Source organism: Trichomonas vaginalis, chromosome VI (genome assembly GCF_026262505.1).
Source record: "Trichomonas vaginalis G3 chromosome VI, whole genome shotgun sequence".
In the NCBI taxonomy this organism is placed as follows: domain Eukaryota; phylum Parabasalia; order Trichomonadida; family Trichomonadidae; genus Trichomonas; species Trichomonas vaginalis.
The window spans coordinates 3,877,870-3,895,967 of NC_067208.1; the positions used below are offsets into that span (position 1 = coordinate 3,877,870).

General features: G+C 35.1%; 5 protein-coding genes and 3 pseudogenes across 8 annotated transcripts, besides 1 other annotated feature; 6 read left to right on the forward strand and 2 right to left on the reverse strand.

Moving 5' to 3' along the window:
• Positions 1-13,764: part of a mobile genetic element that runs on past the window's edge.
• Positions 315-965, forward strand: TVAGG3_0801150 (uncharacterized protein; the record flags this gene model as incomplete). The annotated part of the gene is made up of 1 exon (XM_051247348.1): positions 315-965. One exon carries the CDS (start codon positions 315-317, stop codon positions 963-965), a length of 651 nt encoding a protein of 216 aa, XP_051082823.1.
• On the forward strand, positions 1,254-1,918 carry TVAGG3_0801160 (annotated as a pseudogene). Its single transcript has one exon. A coding segment is annotated over exon 1 (665 nt).
• Positions 2,556-3,404, forward strand: TVAGG3_0801170 (organellar and viral DNA polymerase type B; the record flags this gene model as incomplete). Its single annotated transcript, XM_051247349.1, has 1 exon — positions 2,556-3,404. One exon carries the CDS (start codon positions 2,556-2,558, stop codon positions 3,402-3,404), a length of 849 nt encoding a protein of 282 aa, XP_051082824.1.
• TVAGG3_0801180 (organellar and viral DNA polymerase type B) lies at positions 4,023-4,637 on the forward strand (the record flags this gene model as incomplete). The annotated part of the gene is made up of 1 exon (XM_051247350.1): positions 4,023-4,637. One exon carries the CDS (start codon positions 4,023-4,025, stop codon positions 4,635-4,637), a length of 615 nt encoding a protein of 204 aa, XP_051082825.1.
• Positions 4,726-5,344, forward strand: TVAGG3_0801190 (annotated as a pseudogene). Its single transcript has one exon. A coding segment is annotated over exon 1 (619 nt).
• Positions 5,567-6,136, forward strand: TVAGG3_0801200 (uncharacterized protein; the record flags this gene model as incomplete). Its single annotated transcript, XM_051247351.1, has 1 exon — positions 5,567-6,136. One exon carries the CDS (start codon positions 5,567-5,569, stop codon positions 6,134-6,136), a length of 570 nt encoding a protein of 189 aa, XP_051082826.1.
• TVAGG3_0801210 lies at positions 10,190-10,720 on the reverse strand (annotated as a pseudogene). Its single transcript has one exon. A coding segment is annotated over exon 1 (531 nt).
• A 3,251-nt stretch (positions 13,765-17,015) lies between the features above and the next one.
• On the reverse strand, positions 17,016-18,028 carry TVAGG3_0801220 (testis-expressed protein 264 family; the record flags this gene model as incomplete). The annotated part of the gene is made up of 1 exon (XM_001310285.2): positions 17,110-17,706. One exon carries the CDS (start codon positions 17,704-17,706, stop codon positions 17,110-17,112), a length of 597 nt encoding a protein of 198 aa, XP_001310286.1.
• Positions 18,029-18,098: the final 70 nt, after the last annotated feature.

An 18,098-nucleotide genomic window follows, 5' to 3' on the forward strand; every position in this document is an offset into this window, starting at 1 on the left:
GGGCCGTACTTGAAGACGGCACAGAAATAAAACATTGCATGAAATAAAAAATTGCATACCATTTTAAAACATTTTTTAAAACAGTATATTTTTACATATATAAAATGCTTCAGGTTGAAAAACAAAGAACAAAAGTAGCAGATACAAAACCGTTAGACTATATCTTTACAAACGCTGGTAGGACTATATCAGATGAAGAAATTTCATCCCGTACTTACAGGTTTGACTATCCAATTCGTTGGCTTCAAAGTCCTTCAGATGCAAAGGCAATAGGATTTAGAAGAGTTTTGTTTTCAAATAGAACTAACGCGTTTATGTTTGCAGTATATTTTCATGGGCAGTATAAAGGCTCTGATGGTCTAATAGAAAAATTTGACGAAATGAGAATCTTTACAGTTCGTTCAGACGAAAGTCTTGAAAAAACTCTAAATGACTTTCAAACTCAAATAAACAAATACTACTGGGAATTTCAAGAAAAATACCACTCTTTACTAAATGGAACATACTATCTGAAGCTAGAATACGACAAGATGAACTCCACAGTTTCATTTCAAAAGATTGAAATTAACCCTCCAAGAGATACAGAGTTTTTATATTGGGGGGTGGACAAACGTTCTTGGGCACAATTTCTTCGGTTACTAAACCAGAACGAACCATTGCCACCAGATGGTCCATTTAAATTTGTACTTCCACCAGCAGATTTGACAGTTTATAAAAACGTGTTTGACCCTCAAAATGTCATGTGTCATGCAAGTTTCAGTTCAAGCAACAACAGTTTTCTATGTATCGGTAAGGACTTCTATGACTTTGCTTCTAAATTCTACGAACCACCTAGTAACAGTTTCTCTGACTTTCAAGTTTGGTTCACAACAAACGGTGTGCAGCATATTATACCATTGTACTATGACTTTTATCTCGAATTGTCTTTCATATACAACTACGGAAAAGTGCTGAAAAAGTATTGAAAAATATATTTTAGATCTCACCAGGTCCCTCGGTCCCTCGGTCCCTCGGTCATTTTAACTTCTCTGAAAAAGTGTGACAACATGACATTTAGACAACAACACAGGAGATAGATTTCACCCGTTGAATTTTGTATAAAAAAGCAACCGCCGGAATTCCGGCGGTTGGTATATTCTTCACAAAATGCTTGTTTTGAGGTTAAGCCACAAACGAATGTCCGACGGTTAAGCCACAAACGAATGTCCGACGGTTAAGCCAAAAATATTTTTTATTTTTATTGTAAGAACAGTATGACAGTCGAAGCAAAAACGTTCACGAACAAATCTAATGGCGAAACATTCACAAAAGGCACCTATAAAACGGTATTGAAGTCTTACGTAGAGACAAGGATGGTTATATAAATGTAACAAATATGTGTCAGCAGTTTAGGAAAGACTTTAGAAAGTTGTTGGAAAATAAGTCCTGGGAAGAGTATTTAAGGCATTTTGTGAAGATATATACCAACCGCCGGAATTCCGGCGGTTGCTTTTTATACAAAGTTCATGCAGGAATTCCCGATGAAATCAAACAGGTTAGAGGAACGTATGCAGACCCAAGACTCGTAAACTATATAGCAATGTGGGCTTCTCCAAAATATTGCATAGCAGTTGGAAAAATTATGGACTCCATAGACAACAAAGTTCATGAGAAATTAGATGAAGAAGAACTTGAAGATACAGTAGAGAATGCAAAACCTTTGTTCGAAGAAGAAGTTAGAAAAATGCATGAAAAACAAATAGAACATGAACGTGAGATATGTTCTGGTTATAGAGACTCTCCATACGAACTAGACCAATGGGAACAAGAAGATTTAAAGAGAGAATTTAGAGAATATGAACTCGCTAAAGTTTCATTAGAAGCTGCAGAAGAGAGGTTAAAAGTTTGGGGTCCTTTTGTACAAAAATATTGTGAGTAAATGAACCATTTCTTTTTATTGAATTCAGCAAAAATATATTTTATGTGAAGTGGTTTTTAGATCTCACCAGGTCCCTCGGTCCCTCGGTCCCTCGGTCAACTAACATCTTTTTGAAAATGGTGACAACATGACATTTTGACAACAACACAGGAAATAGACTTCATCGTATGTGTTTTGTCAAACATGAGCGTAAATGTTTTGTCATGACTTCTTCATCGTATTCTTTCACCTGTTGAATTTTGTATAAAAAGCAACCGCCGGAATCCCGCGGGTTGGTATATTCTTCATGAAATGCTTGTTTTGTCAAGACTTTCATCGTCAATGTTTTGTATAAAAAGCACCTGCCGGAATTCCGGCGGGTGGTATATTCTTCACAAAATGCCTGTTTTGTCAAGACTTTCATCGTACATGTTTTGTATAAAAAGCAACCGCCGGAATTCCGGCGGTTGGTATATTCTTCACGAAATGCTTGTTTTGAGGTCGAGCCATTTTTGGCTCCACCGTAGAAAACACACAAAACTCATTTTTTTCGGCAAAAATATATTTTAGTTTTTTTAAAAAAATATTTTTTTATTTTTATTGTAAGAACATGTCAGCAACAACTTCACCAAACTCTTTAGTCATGAACCCAACTTCAATGTTAGTAGAGATGAAAAGCTTCATTCCTTCTTCATATACTTTCGAAACAGAAATCCAGAAGATAAAGCAAGAACTTCTCCAAGGAGATTTAGACTGTAGTGCGAAAGATGAAACAAATGAACAGTATCTTTATGAAATGCAGGATATTATTGACCATCTACCTAAACTTCCTGAAATCCAACAACAAAAGCTTACTATTCCAGAATTCGATGAAATAGAAGTCAAAGCAACTGACTCAGTAGAAATAAAGAAGTTCATACGTAAGGTAAACTATGAGTTTCTTGGATTTCATTGCAACCACAAAGACTGCGATATGGTATATTTCATTGACATATATAAATCTGAAGAATTTAAGACCTACGACAACTTTGTTTCGTTAGTTGCAAAATGTGTATGGCAGATAAGAGATAAAGATAGAAGAGGTAAAGTATGGAACGAACAGATAAAACCAGCAACTTTTGAGTTAAAGAAAACCATTTACGCCTTGGTTGTACTTGCAGGTAAGGTTTCAATGTACAATGCTAAAATGAACCCACAATGTTCAAAATGTAAAGCAGCAATGAGGAAATATAACTACTCCGTCAAAGAGATAGAACGTATGCGAAAAGACTATACTGACTTAAAGAAAGAAGCAGAGAAACCAGCAGAAGATAAAATGGACATGTTGACATTTCTGAACAAAAACTATCCAACTGCTAACGATTTCCTTCTTTCAGATGTCAAGAAGAAATATAAAGAAACTTTCGGTATCGTTAAAACTTTTGATATCCTTCGTGAAGAAATAGAAGCTACAAAACTGTTTAAAGTCATGAACCATCACAACATATACCATGTAAAACGCTTATAAAACTTTTATGTTAGAAATATATTTTTGCCTGATTTACACTCATTGACGATGAAATCATGACAAAACATGTACGATGAAGTTTATTTCCTGTGTTGTTGTCAAAATGTCATGTTGTCACACTTTTTCAGAGAAGTTCATTTGACCGAGGGACCGAGGGACCTGGTTAGATCTAAAATATATTTTTGCTGAAAAAAATGACCAAATTTCATGAATTTCCTCATATGTTTGCGACCGGCGGAAAACCGCGGGTCGAGATTCCGTACGAAAATCGTAAAAAAACTCTATGAAAATCGTGGAAAATTGCGAGTGGGAGAAAAACCCTGGTCGCCAAAACTCTATGAAAACAGTGAAGAACAGCGAGTAGGGAAAAAACCGGGGTCGCCAAAACTCTATGAAAATCGTAAAAAATTGCGACCCCGACTTTTCCCGGGGTCGCCTAAAACTCATGAAAATCGTGAAAAAATGACCAAATTTCATGATATAACTGTATTTTTTTTGACGAAGAGAACTTTTGCACTTCGTGAAAAAACTCATGAAATCATATCTTTTATACAAGATAAAAAAATAGCGTTAGTTTTTATTTTTTTTATTTTTTTATTTTGTATGTAAGAACAGTAAATGACAAACACTGAGTTTGAAACAGTTAAAAAGATAGACAATGACACCAAAGTGGTTAGAATAGGTGATTTAAACGTAAGATACTCAAAGAAATACAAAAAATATTCTTTGTCAGACATTTTAACACTATCTGAAGGAAAGAAAGCACACGACTGGGTTAAAAATGCTTCTACTCAGAAAATTTTGACAAAAAATCCTGAGCTTATGATATCGGTAAGATTCTATGGAACAAGAGCATATCTTATAGACAAAAGTCTTATACCAGTAGTTTTGTTCTGGATTGACCAAGTTGTTGGATATAATTTCATAACATATGGTTCATTCGATACGGAACGTTGCAGTGAAGGCTTACTTTACATCGTTCAGAAACCGAAGGACTTCAATACAAAGAGATATAAGATAGGAAGAACATTTAATATAACTCAAAGATATGACAGTATAGTCAATAGAGTTAAGGTTGCGTTTGTTAACGATATGAGAGCTGCAGAAACAGAACTACTTGAAAAGTTTGAGAAAATGTATGGTGCTCCCACGAAAGGTAAAGAAACGTTTGAAGTAGATGAGATCGACAAAGCTATAAAATTATTTGACGAAGTTGCTGAAAAATACATGTAAAGCGTTTATTTTTGGTCTTTTATACAAGATAGAAAATAACGCTAATTTTATTTTTATTTTATTTTTTATTTTGTATGTAAAGACAGATATGACAACAACAGAGAACACAACAACTGCTATCGTTCATGAAGCCATAGATGAAGAATACGAGTGGGTTCAGTATAACAAACAGTTACGTCTCATTCGTTCGGTCAAAGATGACATGTACCAAATGCAAAGTATTTTGACAGCATGTTTTGCACCAGATACCAAACATACAGACGATTGGTTCAAAAACCAAAGCACACAAGAACTTTTGAGCGAAGCACAGCGAGACAGACTTTTTTCGGGGTCGCCAAAACTCTATGAAAATCGTAAAAATTTGCCAAATGGTTTGAGAGGTTGGTATGTACATAGACTTCTTGTAAATGCTGTGGCACAATGGGCTTCGCCTCGTTATGCTTGGTATATTTGCAGACTTCTTGACGAAATTCATAGACAAGAACGTGAAGAGCTAGAGAACAAGCTTGAAGCAAAAGACAAAAACATACAGAAAAGAATACCACGTTCGGTACCAAAAGGAAAGGAAAAGAACTATAAGTATATGATTTACACTGAAGAGATGGAAAATGAAGAAGACAGAGATATGGTTATGTTGCATTTAGTCAGAAGAAACAACAAAAGCTTTTTACGACTTAGCTAAGATTTTACAAATCTGACAGAAATTGGTTCTATCGCGAAAACTTACCGATTTCAATGACACCGAATGAAGATGTTAAACAGATAGTTCAAGATACTTTACCTCAAACACACTATGATATGAAAGGTTGTACAATACTTACATTCAAAGAAGATTTGCCGCTACTGAAGGAAAAGATAACAGAGTATTTTGACAACTTCAAAGAGGAAGAGTAAATGAACCATTTATTTTTTCAAGCTTGACACCAAAGATGGCTCAGGTAGCTCTAGATGGTAAATTGTCTTGTCCGAGTCCTTCTGGCATTCCGAGTCCTTCCTTCTGGCATTCCGAGTCCTTCCTTCCGACAGGAAAAGTTTTTCTTTCCGACAGGAAAAGTCCTTCCTTCCGACAGGAAAAGTTTTTCCTTCCGACAGGAAAAATTTTTCTTTCCGACAGGAAAAATTTTTCCAGTTGTCCGTCCGTAAACCATTCAAATTTTCGAAAATTGAGAACTTTTTGGCCGACCTTCAGGAAAAGTTTTTCCTTCCGACAGGAAAAATTTTTCTTTCCAACAGGAAAAGTTCTTCCTTCCGACAGGAAAAGTTCTTCCTTCCGACAGGAAAAGTTCTTCCTTCCGACAGGACACAAACGAATGTCCGACGTACCACCAACCGAGTCCATTCCAAAGCCAGAAGAACCGACAGCCCCAGCACCACAACAGACTAAGACTAAAACACTTACATTTTTACGCTTGACTTTTTACAATTTGAACTTTGTTCGCGTAGATGTGAATTCTGAAAGAAGTATGAGGGTCTTGTATGACTTTGTACTTCTCCCATAGTTCATGTCTGTCAAACTTACCTGCCATGGACTCTTTCATAAGTTCCATGAAATCGTCTTCGGACAATCCGGGGAAAAGTATGATATCAGTAAGTATTCTCTTTACATCCTTACTTAAACTCTTGGCTGTCTGTACACAAATGACAACAGAGATGTTAAAGTGTCTGAGCTTCTTAAGAATTCGACACATGTCTTGTTCTCTGTTCTTTAACAAAGGATGAGAAGCAAAGTCGTCTAAGATAAGAAGACACCTATGAGGGTAAGTCTTCCAATCGTAAGATTGCAATTTCTTCGAAATGTATTCTATCTCTTTCTGTTTGTTTCTGAAGTGTTTCTTCTCTAATATTCTCTGCATTTCCTCATTTGGGTCTTTAAACTTCGAATTGACATACTCATTTATAGCATTGTACTTCAAAAACTCTTCTTTGGTACTTCTTTATCCAATCTAACAACTCAGAGTCTTTTTATACATACTAACTTAGACTTCTTTATAATATCTTTGAACGAATTGACGGTTTGGTCAAATTGACCAAAGTACTACAAATGACTACTAACTCATAGAATGGGTTCTTCTCATCTAGTTCTTGTTGTTGTGCAGCCATTTTAAGATAAGTGAAAGTCTTACCCGACCCAGGTGGTGCGATTAGACCTGTTATACCATTCTGAGCAAATAGGAACTTGTCATGTATGGGTTTTATCTGAGCATTTTCCAACTTCCTCTTGTTCTTGTTTAAAACATTCTCAAATTTCTTGTCAATGTCAGCAAACTTTTTTTCTAACATTTTTTAGAAAAATTAAAATTTTATCTTTTAGGAAATGTCTAGCGATTTCGCTATCTATATTCGAGACAAGCTTTTTCGACAGCAAAACATCTGTCGACCATAAAATCTTACATAGTGTAAACAAGAAAGGTGAATTTGTTCTAAAGTTCTGTTTCTGGGAATATGACAAGAACCATAAAACCTTAAGCAGAGAAGTCTTAAATTTGTCAATGACAGACTTGTTGACAGAGATGAGCCTCTTGGAGAGATGAAGTCCAACAAAACTTCTTAGAATGCAAAGAAGACACATGCGCTGTTCTTGAAAATGAAATAGAAAACAGAATAGAAGAGCTATTAAATGACAAAGCACTTTTACAAAAATATGGTTCTGAGAAGTTTGACATAACTCCACCAGAAAAGAAGAAGAGAGAAAAGAAAGAAAAGAACGTAGAAGAAGAGAAGAAAGAACCAGAGCCAGAGAAAAAGAAATTTGACATGTAAAAATAAAATATTTTTTTTAGAACATTTCTGGGTCAATGTCAATGTTCTCTTCCTCTTTAGGAGCAAACACTGGCTTAGACTCTAAAATCTTTTTACCCAATTACCTTGAACTTCAACTATCTTAGACTCATAATATTCATAGTCGTCTGCTTTCTTTGGTTCATAAGGTATAACAAGTTTGTATGCTTTGCCTTCTTTAAGGTTTGAAAACCTTCTGTCAAAACTTTCTTTGACTGTTAACAAACCTTCTATGTCTAAGTCTTCAAATTTCGCACCATTTTTAGTCACAATAGCAAACTTAACTGGTTCGATGTTCCAAACTTTGTCAAATGTAGACTTTTCAAAATGGTAGAAGTAAACATTCAAATATGTGAATGGGTCTAGTTCTTCTTTAAGTCCTGACATGTACTTGTTGACTGAGATGAATTTGTCATCTTTTCTATCGGATAAAAAAAATATTTTTTTTTAAAATTTACTCAGAAAAATTTTTCTTTGTATATACACCATTCTGTACGTCTAAAAGACTTTTGACATTTGCCAAGAATGTTCGTTTAGACGCTGTCATATAACCATACTCTTGACAATACTGTTTATACGAATCGTACAATGACCTTTCATCTAAACACTCAAAGTCAGTTTCATCTATGAACAGTTCATATACACTCTTGTTTGCTTCTAACAACGTTTGTCTCTCTTCGGTATGTGGAATTTGTCTTGGATTGAACTTTGAAATATCTAATGTCATGAAATATGAGAACAAGTGGTTGTAAAAGTCGGATGTCAAAGTTTCTGCTAAGTCGTCAAAATATTCTGTATCTTGCATATGAGCTTCTGACGTTCTGACAACTACATATCTTCTGTCAGAACTTTCTAACTTCATCGGAACGGCGTTGTTTGAAACCATGATGAATTTGCAACATTTTCACAAACTCTTTGGTCTTTATATTTTCTTTCAACAACTCCAACTTTGTCTGTTATAAGACTCTTCAAAGCATCTGAGTTCAAAACTTTTGTTGTATCTATACTTTGAAGTTCGTTACATACTATAAGTTTCATATTCTCTATTGAAGAGTTAAATTTACCGCAGATGTTTTCTAAGTTTGTCATATTCGGGTTCGAATAGCCCTCTAACAGTTTGCACAAAATATCTGTAAAGAAAGTGTTCTTACCTGTTCCTTGTTTTCCAATTATGATGAGAGCAGTTTCATTTTTAGCACTTGGATGTTGTAAGATGTTTGCAAACCAACATAAGATATACTCATAGACTCTTTCGTTTCCATTGCATATAATTTCTTTGACATGGTCTAACCAAGCTTCTATAACATTTTCTTTCCATTCTACTTGTTCGTATTTATATCCAGTGAAGATAGAAAGAAGTTTGGAGAAGGTGTATAGAACTTTATACCACGAACTGAAAATCTTCTAACTTGACAATAAGATATCCCAAGCATCTAACATCTTCATACCAACTTGTACGACTTTTATTTTCTTAAGTTTCTGTTTACATTCTTGTTCTGAACTATTGTCGCTCTTGGTTTGTTAAAGACTACATCCATTCTTTCATGACATAACATTCTGGGGCAGAGTCGACATAAATGACTAAACGTTTCAAATTCTCGACTGCTTTGTTATAGTCTCGAAATGGACACATATTTCTGAAGCTTGGAAGTCATAAAAATCTGAAACGTCTATTCTGTACATTTTTTATAAAAATAAAAAAAAATTTTTTTTATTCTTGACTTTGTTGTTGCATTTGTTCCATTTTGTTGCCATTTGTTGCATTTGTTGTTCTTGAGCTATTTGTTGTTGAAGTTGTTCTTGTAGTACAATACTTTCACCAGTTGCATCTTCCAATTCGAAACTTTCTGCCGTCATTGACAAATACATAGGACATAAAAGTTTTACAGGAACAAAGTTTGCGTCAACTAAGGTTAAGTTTATGTTTGCTAAAGTGTTTGAGTTTACTAAAGCTGAAAACTCTGCATTCGAATGAACAATAGGCAAACCAGCAGAGAAAGTGTTGTTTATACGCATGAGTATCTTTTGGTCATAGTAGTTTCTGTCGACATTCGAATAGCACTTTGAACCTAAGTTTGAAACAATATATAAAATAGGTGTACTTAAAGTCAATGGAACAGACATTCCTTGTATGACACTTTTCCTGTTATAGGAAACTGTTGGTAGTAAAAACCAGATATAAGTTTTGTATTATAGCTCATATCGTTTATACTAAACTCAGTCGGACATCCAAACATAATGAAACCTGCTCTAGTTGCAGCACATGTTACATCCGTCCTTAAAGTATTAAATAAGTCAACAAAACCTGTTGGTGGTATATCTGAGTAAGTATCTTCAAAGGAGTATTTTTTACCATTCACAACAACAAAGTCTTCTGGTGTCAAAAGAGCAAAACAGGCTTTAGTCGTCATCGTGTTTAAGGTCAGTTTACAATATCGTCCTTGAGGACTTTGTAAGTTTGTTGTTATAGAATTATATGACTCAGGGTTTTTAGTCGTAATAGTATAAACCACTATGTCTTCTGCCATTTACATATATTTAAAGTTTTTCTGAAAGTGGAGAAGAACTTCATCTAAACTTTCACATGGCGTTTCTTGAAGTTCTCTGTCTAAGAAGTTCAAATATTTTGTAAAGACATAGAACTTTCCTTTGTCTACACGAACAAACAAAACAGGGTCTTTCATATCGTTCAAAAGTGTGTAAAGTCCTTTACATGAAATAAAGTCTATATTGTTTTTCTTCAAACATCTTTCAAGAAGTTTTGACATTTTTACTTAGCAAGTAAATTTTAATGAAATGTTGTGGTCGTCAAATATTTTTATGACGTCTGGGAAACTATATTTTAAGTTCAACGTTTCACCTCCTTTCATAACGTATATCTTGTCAATGACATTGTATGAAACACCACAGCAAGCAATGTCGGGTTCTATTTCTTTGATGTTTATATCGTCTGCCTCTGTCAAAAGTTTCAATAGTTCTTTCAAAATTCATGAGGTGCAATGACATATGAGTTCACTTTACAGGGTTGTGCTCACCAAGTTTAACATTATACCCAAAGCCTGACAAATCTTCTCCTGAGTTTTAAGTTTGTCTTTAAGTTGTTGGTAGTCGTTTCGAATATCTGCAACAGAACTTAAGTCTCTGCTAACTTCAGGATATGTTGGTTCTTTTACAGGAACAATTGTTATACCATCTTCGTCTTCGTATGGTTTCCCCACTTCAACATCTCTGTCTTTGACATTGACAACAACACTTTGACTGTTTGTTTGAGTTGGTGAATTTAACTTCACATCTGCCACCGCCATTAAACCTTTTGAAACACTTACGCTTCTATTTTTCGGAAATGACATTTTACTTAGAATAAAAGATGGACGTATTTGAGTATCTCTTTGAATTGAAGCAAACAAAGTTTATACACACAAACAATACAAATTCATTGACAGAATAGTTCTTTTACACAAACAATGGTAAAATGTTATAGAATAGCAGTCTTTGCTGAACCAAAATATTTCATAAAGCAAAGAAAGTTGGTATAACCGAGATGGTGAAAGTTCTTGAAGCGACAAATATAACAACAAAACTGACGATATTTCTAAAGGTAAGTTTTTAATACAATATTATATCAAAACTGGCGTACTGTCAATATTTTGACGGAGAAGTCAGTTCAAGAACAACTTACTGACCTGCTGCCAAAATCTGCTCGATGGAAGCTGTCGTTATACCAATCTGAGGAGCCCAGCAGGTTTCATCGAACGAATCTTCAAAAGAGCATCTTCGTGAAAAGTGCTATTGGTTTTGTAAACTTCTTTGCTTTCAATTCATCTGGACCGTCTCTGTCACCAGTATATTGTATTTGAACTGTACCAACAGTTGAAATACACCCATAAAGTCTTCTGAGTCAGCAAATGGAATGCCAAGCCAAAAGTTTGAACGGTCTCCATTTGTATATTGAGTGTTTTTGACCTCCTGTATGAGTCCATACTTTCACATATGGCATAATAGAACTTTGCATTTCAGGGTTAATGGTTGTTGTGAAGTTGTTGTTAAAGTTCATAGCATCTAATGTCAAGTTGTATGACCTCATATCCTCAACTGTAGAATATTCTTCTCTTGGATAGTATTTGCCATCTATGTTTATATGATATTTAATACCAGGGTTGTAGAACAAGAATAGTCATTTATAGTTCGTCGAACAGTACAAACATAGTATCTGCATGTTTTCATTGCAGTTGTTAAGGCAAATAACTGTTCTTGCACCTGGGTCAGCACTTTGGTTTCCAACTTCACCTGCAAAGTCTTTGACAGATATTTGGTGTATGGGAACATAAGTGGAACTGCAATATATTTGGCAGCTAAAGCATTTGAAATATCTGGGTCCAACATCTAGACTGCAAGTCTGCTTTCTATTCTCTTGCATTCAAACTTTTCGCATGTGAACTTAACTGGGTCCCAAGCAGTTCCAGCAGCATTGAAATAGTAGTTTACTTCAGTGTTGAGGTTTGAGAAACCAAAGTCTAAGTCAACTTTGTCTTTGCAAAATCGGCGAATGACTTTGATTTGCTCCATTTACGTCTGTAAGAGTGAATGGGTCTTGTGTTGGTGCAATGACTAAGTTATTTTTGCTTGGATAAGTTCGATAGAAATTTTCCTGCCAGTTTGGCAAGTATCTTAAAAACTGAAGATGAGGAAAGATGACAAAGGAACTCTAAGTTTCAGTTTTACTTTGTTACTGCTGCTGCAGTTTGTCCAGAAAGGTTAACATAAAACTCCTGGAACGTTAGGGTCAAGTCTTCTTATTTTCTCAATAGTTGCATACTGGTCTGTTTGTTCTCTAGCTTGTGGTTGTACTGAGTTTCTCAAAGCGAACCATTCATAGTTTGCCCATGTTACTGTTGAACTAAGTCAGAGTTAGAATATATCTTATATCCCATGAAACTTCTGGAGCATATTGGTATCCGACATAGAAAATTCCATTGCAACCTTTCTTGTCAGACAACTTGGCAGAAGGTTTTATTTCATGTCTTGTTCACGTATAAAGAAAGAGTTGTCAATAGAATTATATGAAACCTGTCGCAAGCAATTCTACTGTTTGTTGAAGAACCTTCTCCAAACTCACCTACGTTTCCATAAGAAACAAGCAGTTGTATATTCGTAAGTTCCAGGAACTATTTCTGACCTTCTAATGGCATTGTCGCATTCGTTATACCATTCGGAAAACATTTCCATTCATGGCATCCAAACTGTTGGCGTTTATATTCTGAGCGGCGTACATTATATGGGTAAAAATATAGAATAGTTGGGTTTATGTGTCATAATAGAACCCACGTGGACCAAGCTTTACTTTCTTCCTGACTGAGTTTCTAACTCTTCTTTTTCCTTCATTGCCACTACTTTCACTAGATGAAGTTACTTCTTCACTACTTTCACTTTGTTCTACTCTTCTCTTCTTCTTTGGTGTCGCTTTTGGTAACTTGCCCTCTGCTTCAAGTTGTTGCATCTTTGCCTCATGTTCATCTAGTATGTTGCAAATTTTCCATGCCCTTTTTGCCTTTGGGCTCTGGTCGCCCATCTCAGGTAACCAATATCCTAGAAAGAGTTTGTCATAGTTTGTATTTGAGTCTTCGCGTATTGTTTGCATGACTCTTTCCTGAGTTTCCGGTTCAAGCTCTTCAAACAGTGCCTGTCCATATGGAATATGCTCGTTTCCAAATATATGTTTTTGTAGCCATTCTGGTTTTCTTTCCATGTTACCAACTATATCTTTTGTGAATGGAAAAGCTTTTACCCAATGTTTCAGTCTTGCGTCATTTATTTCTGTAGTTGGTTTTATTTTGTCAAGGAACATGTTTTTCAATACTAACATTTCATTTGGTACTGTCCATTTGAGTTTTCTTAAATATTCATCCCTTCTCGGTTCATTGTCTGCAAAGTAAGTTTTTATGACATTTTGTAAACTTTCGTTTGCAAGGTCATGTACAATAGGTTCTCTTCCTTCTCTGTCCATAACTTTCTTTCTAAACTCTTCACCAAATATACCATCTCTATGGTTCTGTGTAGTTCTTTGAGATAAATGTTTTAGAACGTCAGGTGTTATATTTCCATCAGCCATGTTCATTTCATACTGGTCCAAAATATCTGCATGTTTCATATCTTTCAATGGCATTAAAGCCGCGCTTAAAATACCAGCTATATCTCGTTCACCATTCAATTCCATTGCGTCTACAACTTCTTGGAATTGTGGTTGTAAGTTTATGAACCACCTATCCGGATTAGCTTTATGACCCCATCTCATTGTAGTTCCATAGTCTGCAGAAACAAAAGTAGGTTTGTTTCCATCTTGGTTAGGTTCTGAATGAACTTTAAACAATGTTTCATTTCTATATGTTTTGTTGAAATTTAACCTTTTATTTTCACCGAGTTCATCCAAAGATTGAACGTTAAATGCTCGTAAGTAAAAAAGGTTGTTGTATTTGTGTACATTTTCTTTCAGTACTTCCATTCTATGCTGAATATTTTCATCTGGTGTTGGAGTCTTTTGTATGTCGGCAAACATTTTTCGATATTCTTCTACTATGTCAGCCGAATTTTTTTTAGACTCTTGGAAATATTCCATATTCTCCGCATACTCTTGTTGAGGGTCAAGATTTTTCGGCTGTTCCAAATCTTCATCTAGTTCTGTGAAGTTAGTTTCCAAAGGAGTGACTTGTTCGTTTCCTTCAGGCTCTTCTAGCTGTTGTTGCTGAACTATTTCTTCCATGTCTGGTTGTATCTGAACTAGTTCTTCCTGTGGAGTTTCTTGTACCTCATCTGCTGGCATTTCATATATTCCGAGACCGTTTTCAACAAGTTCCCTTTCTAAGTCATCCGGACTCATAAACCTTTCTTCTTTCGTTCCGTCTCTATTTTTTACGCGTTTCATGAAGAGAGTTAAATTGTCATTTAGCTCTGACATCAAATATCTCGGAGTAAATTCGTTCATGTCATTTGGATGATATGCTATTAAATCATATCCCTTAGCGAGCTTGTATTTTCCAGGTTTGAGATTATATCCCCTTTGGTGCAGAGCCATAAAGCTAAATAGGTTCGGGTCAGTATTTCCATCCTTGAACTTTCTAATAGCTTCTTTATATCTGTCACTAAAGTCAATAGTATCTGGGTAACCATAGTCTTCTTTAAGCATTTTTAAGAATTCTTGGTTTCCTTGTTCTCTACTTCTTTTATGTCCTTGCTCTGTTTGTGGTTGTTGTTGTGCAGGGTTTTGAACTGTTGGTTGCTGTGGTTGTTGTTGTGCAGGGTTTTGAACTGTTGGTTGCTGTGCTGGTTGTTGTGTTGGTTGTTGTGTTGGTTGTTGTGCAGGGTTTTGAACTGTTGGTTGTTGTGTTGGTTTTGGTGCATGCCTGTGTCTATGTCCATGTGACGATGTAAATGTGTTAGGTAGTCCTGGTGCAGGTGCTTCTCTTGGAGGGTTTGGTGGTATATAAGTTCCACTAGCTAGTATATAAGTTCCACCAGCTGGTACATAAGTTCCACCAGCTGGCACATATGTTCCATCTGCAGCGTAATGTCCTACCTGACTTTTCGTTCTTAAGAAAGCATTTACTAGGTCTGTTTTGGTCTGTTGTAACTCTTTTTCTTGACTTTCCACAACAGTTGCTCTAACGGCGTCATAGGCACTTTGAACTGCCTGTCTCGTTGCTGCATCTGTTATTTTCGTCATATTTTGTGCTACTTCTTTTAACTCTTTGTCGAAACCTTCAGACTTCAGTTTCTTTCCAGATGAGAAATCGTTCACTTGTTTCACCTTACTATGAAGAGCTTCGAAGGCGTTCTTAAAGTCAGCATTTGTTAAAGCTTCATTTGAACTGTCTTCATCCGCTTGTATTTTTGTCCTTATTGACCCTATAAGCTGGGCTGCTTTAGCGTTGGCTTGGGCATCTAACCAGTCATTGTTAGCTTTTATATATTCTGCGCTTTTCATTGCCTTTTGCATAGCCGCGTCGTTATTTTTACTTTCTTGTGCTAAGTTTTCATACTGTACGGTTTGGTTCTGCAACTGTAAAAGTTTTTCTGCCTTTACATTTGCTTCAACTTCTTTTTTATACTCATCGCTATCCATATATGTCTTCAGGGCTTTTTGTTTTATCTCTTCATCTTTCAGTACTTTATATTGAGTAGTATGGTTTTTCAAATTTATGACATCTTGTTCCATTTTTGCTACTTCTGCTGCTTTTTCTGACACTTTTTTCGCATATTCCTCTGTACTTAGTTCTTTCAGTTGTTCTTCTTTCTTCTTTTTCTCTACGTTTAACTCATTGAGTTTCTTTGTGTGTCTGTCATATTCTAGTTTCTTTTCGTTTTCACTTATTTGCTTCTGTATGTCTATGTTTGACTTTTTGACATCTGTTATTTGATTTTTGAGTGAACTCAAATTCATTTGACTTTGAGGGTTATAGGCTGTTCCGTCTGCAGCTCCACCATAGCCTGCCATTTTCGCTAAAAGTGCCGCTCTTAAACCTCCACTCTGTGCACCAACAACTCGGTTTAAAAGCATAGGATTGCTTGACATTTGTTGCAACATAGTGGGGTCATTCAGCATTTGTTGTTGCAACTGTTGTTGTGGTGTCAGTCTTACTATTGGATGTTTCAATGCTCTCTTCCTCTTACGTATATTCTTACGTAGCTTACGTGGCATTTTAAGTGAAGTTAAAAAGCGGTTTTATACTAAACATCTTCGGGGCTAGAGGGCACGAAGTGCCTGGAAGCCCCAATACCTTTTTTTTTTTTTTTTTTATTGCTTGAGTAGAATCAAAGGCGCATAAAATTATACAATAATGATAGTGTATTGAATAAGACAGGATATATGAATTGTATTTATTCATTAAACTGTTTGCACAATGATATCTTTAAGTTCCATAAGCATTTGAAAGAGTAAAATGTGTGAATATAATTAATAAAAAATCAAAGTAGAAATAACTTTTTAAAATAAACAAATATCGCATCGAACTAGAATTCTTCTAGATTGTAAGTGGATGTGACTAAATCTTCTTATATTCTTTTATAGAAATTGCTTTGAAAGTGAGATTCTAAAAATTCACAATTCATAATGGTACTTACAGATCATATTACACCATGTCAAGCTGAATGTTTGAAGATGGCTGAATTAATGATTCTGTTATCAAAATTGGTTTTGAAACTATGTCAATACTGATGTCAGGCAACGGAGAACTAAGTTTGGCACTTGACACTGGAGAAAGTTGCTGCATTTCTAGTATGGGATATTTAATTTTTCGATCTATTTTGTCAATTAGACAGCTATGGCTATCTAAATGGTATACAACTTGCTTATCTGTCTCGTAGGGGCTTACGAAGATAATCTTGTGTCTTTTAGCATTGGCAAGGCTCATTACAAAAAATCTAAAAAAAAATCCAAAAAAAAATGAAAAGTGATGTGATAGAAAAAATTGAGTCGTCATCTTGACTTTGATTTCATCAATGACATGTACTCGTGCTAAAATATATAGCAATTAAAGAAATAAATTGATCGCATAACTAGAATTATGATAATCAGTATTTTAAAAGTTTTCATGGAATGATTAGTGTGAAACCACTGTTGTGCACTGGTTTCGCATTGTGATGGATCTTGCTAAACACCAACTAGATTGAAAATGATTTTCTTCTAAAAATAAAAAAAAGTTTATTCGTGCTTTGGAAATTCACCAAGAAGACCGACACGTGGTCCAATTGGTCCAGTAATGGAAATTGTATCTGGTAAAAAGCCATAGAATTCAAGAAAGGCCTTTGGAATATTAGATTTATGATTTTCATTAAACCATTTTCCAATTAATGGATAGCATCTCATAACACCAACTATAACATCAAGCATTGAGTAAAATGGGAAGTGAACGCATGCTGCTTCGCCAATTTCAATTGTATCAACATGCATCTTACCATTTGCATCGTCTTTGAGCTTGAAGTCATCATCAACAACAAATCCAATGACACTTCTGCAGTCTTCTGGTTTTGTAATCTTTGGATCATCATAATAAATACCAATATATTTTGTAGCTCCTGGGCAATGTGGCTTAAAATCATCTGGAAGCTTTTCGTTAAATAATTGCATTGAAGGTTTCCATGCTTCTTTGTATGGGCCAATGAATGTTGTGTAAACAATCTTTACAGGAGCTATGTGTTCAATTTTAACACTGATTGGGGTAAAAACATGATATTTAAATGCAAGGAATATTAATGCGACAAGGAGTGTAAGAAGAATAACAGTAAATGTGCTGAGCATTGAAAAAGGAAATGAATTTGATTTGAATCAATAGGATGTGGTTTATGCTCAAAAAGGCATCATACAGCGAAATGCATTATCAATAGAAGCAGAATTCATGAAAAAATTGTTGACAGATAATAGAGTGATGAGCTTGAACATTTATAATATGATAAATCTATAGGTAAGTTCGCATCATTTTATGTATATGATAATATAACCTCAAAACCACTAAAAATAATCTGAACTCAAATTTATTTTAGAATTGGTCAAGTTCACTATGAAAATTATGTTTGAGATGTGTTAGATATTTAAAATATAGTGATAAAAATGCATGTCATCGTTAAAAATTTAGACAAATCAAATGTTCATTCGACCAAATAGTGACTTATTCGGTTCATAATGTCGCGTAT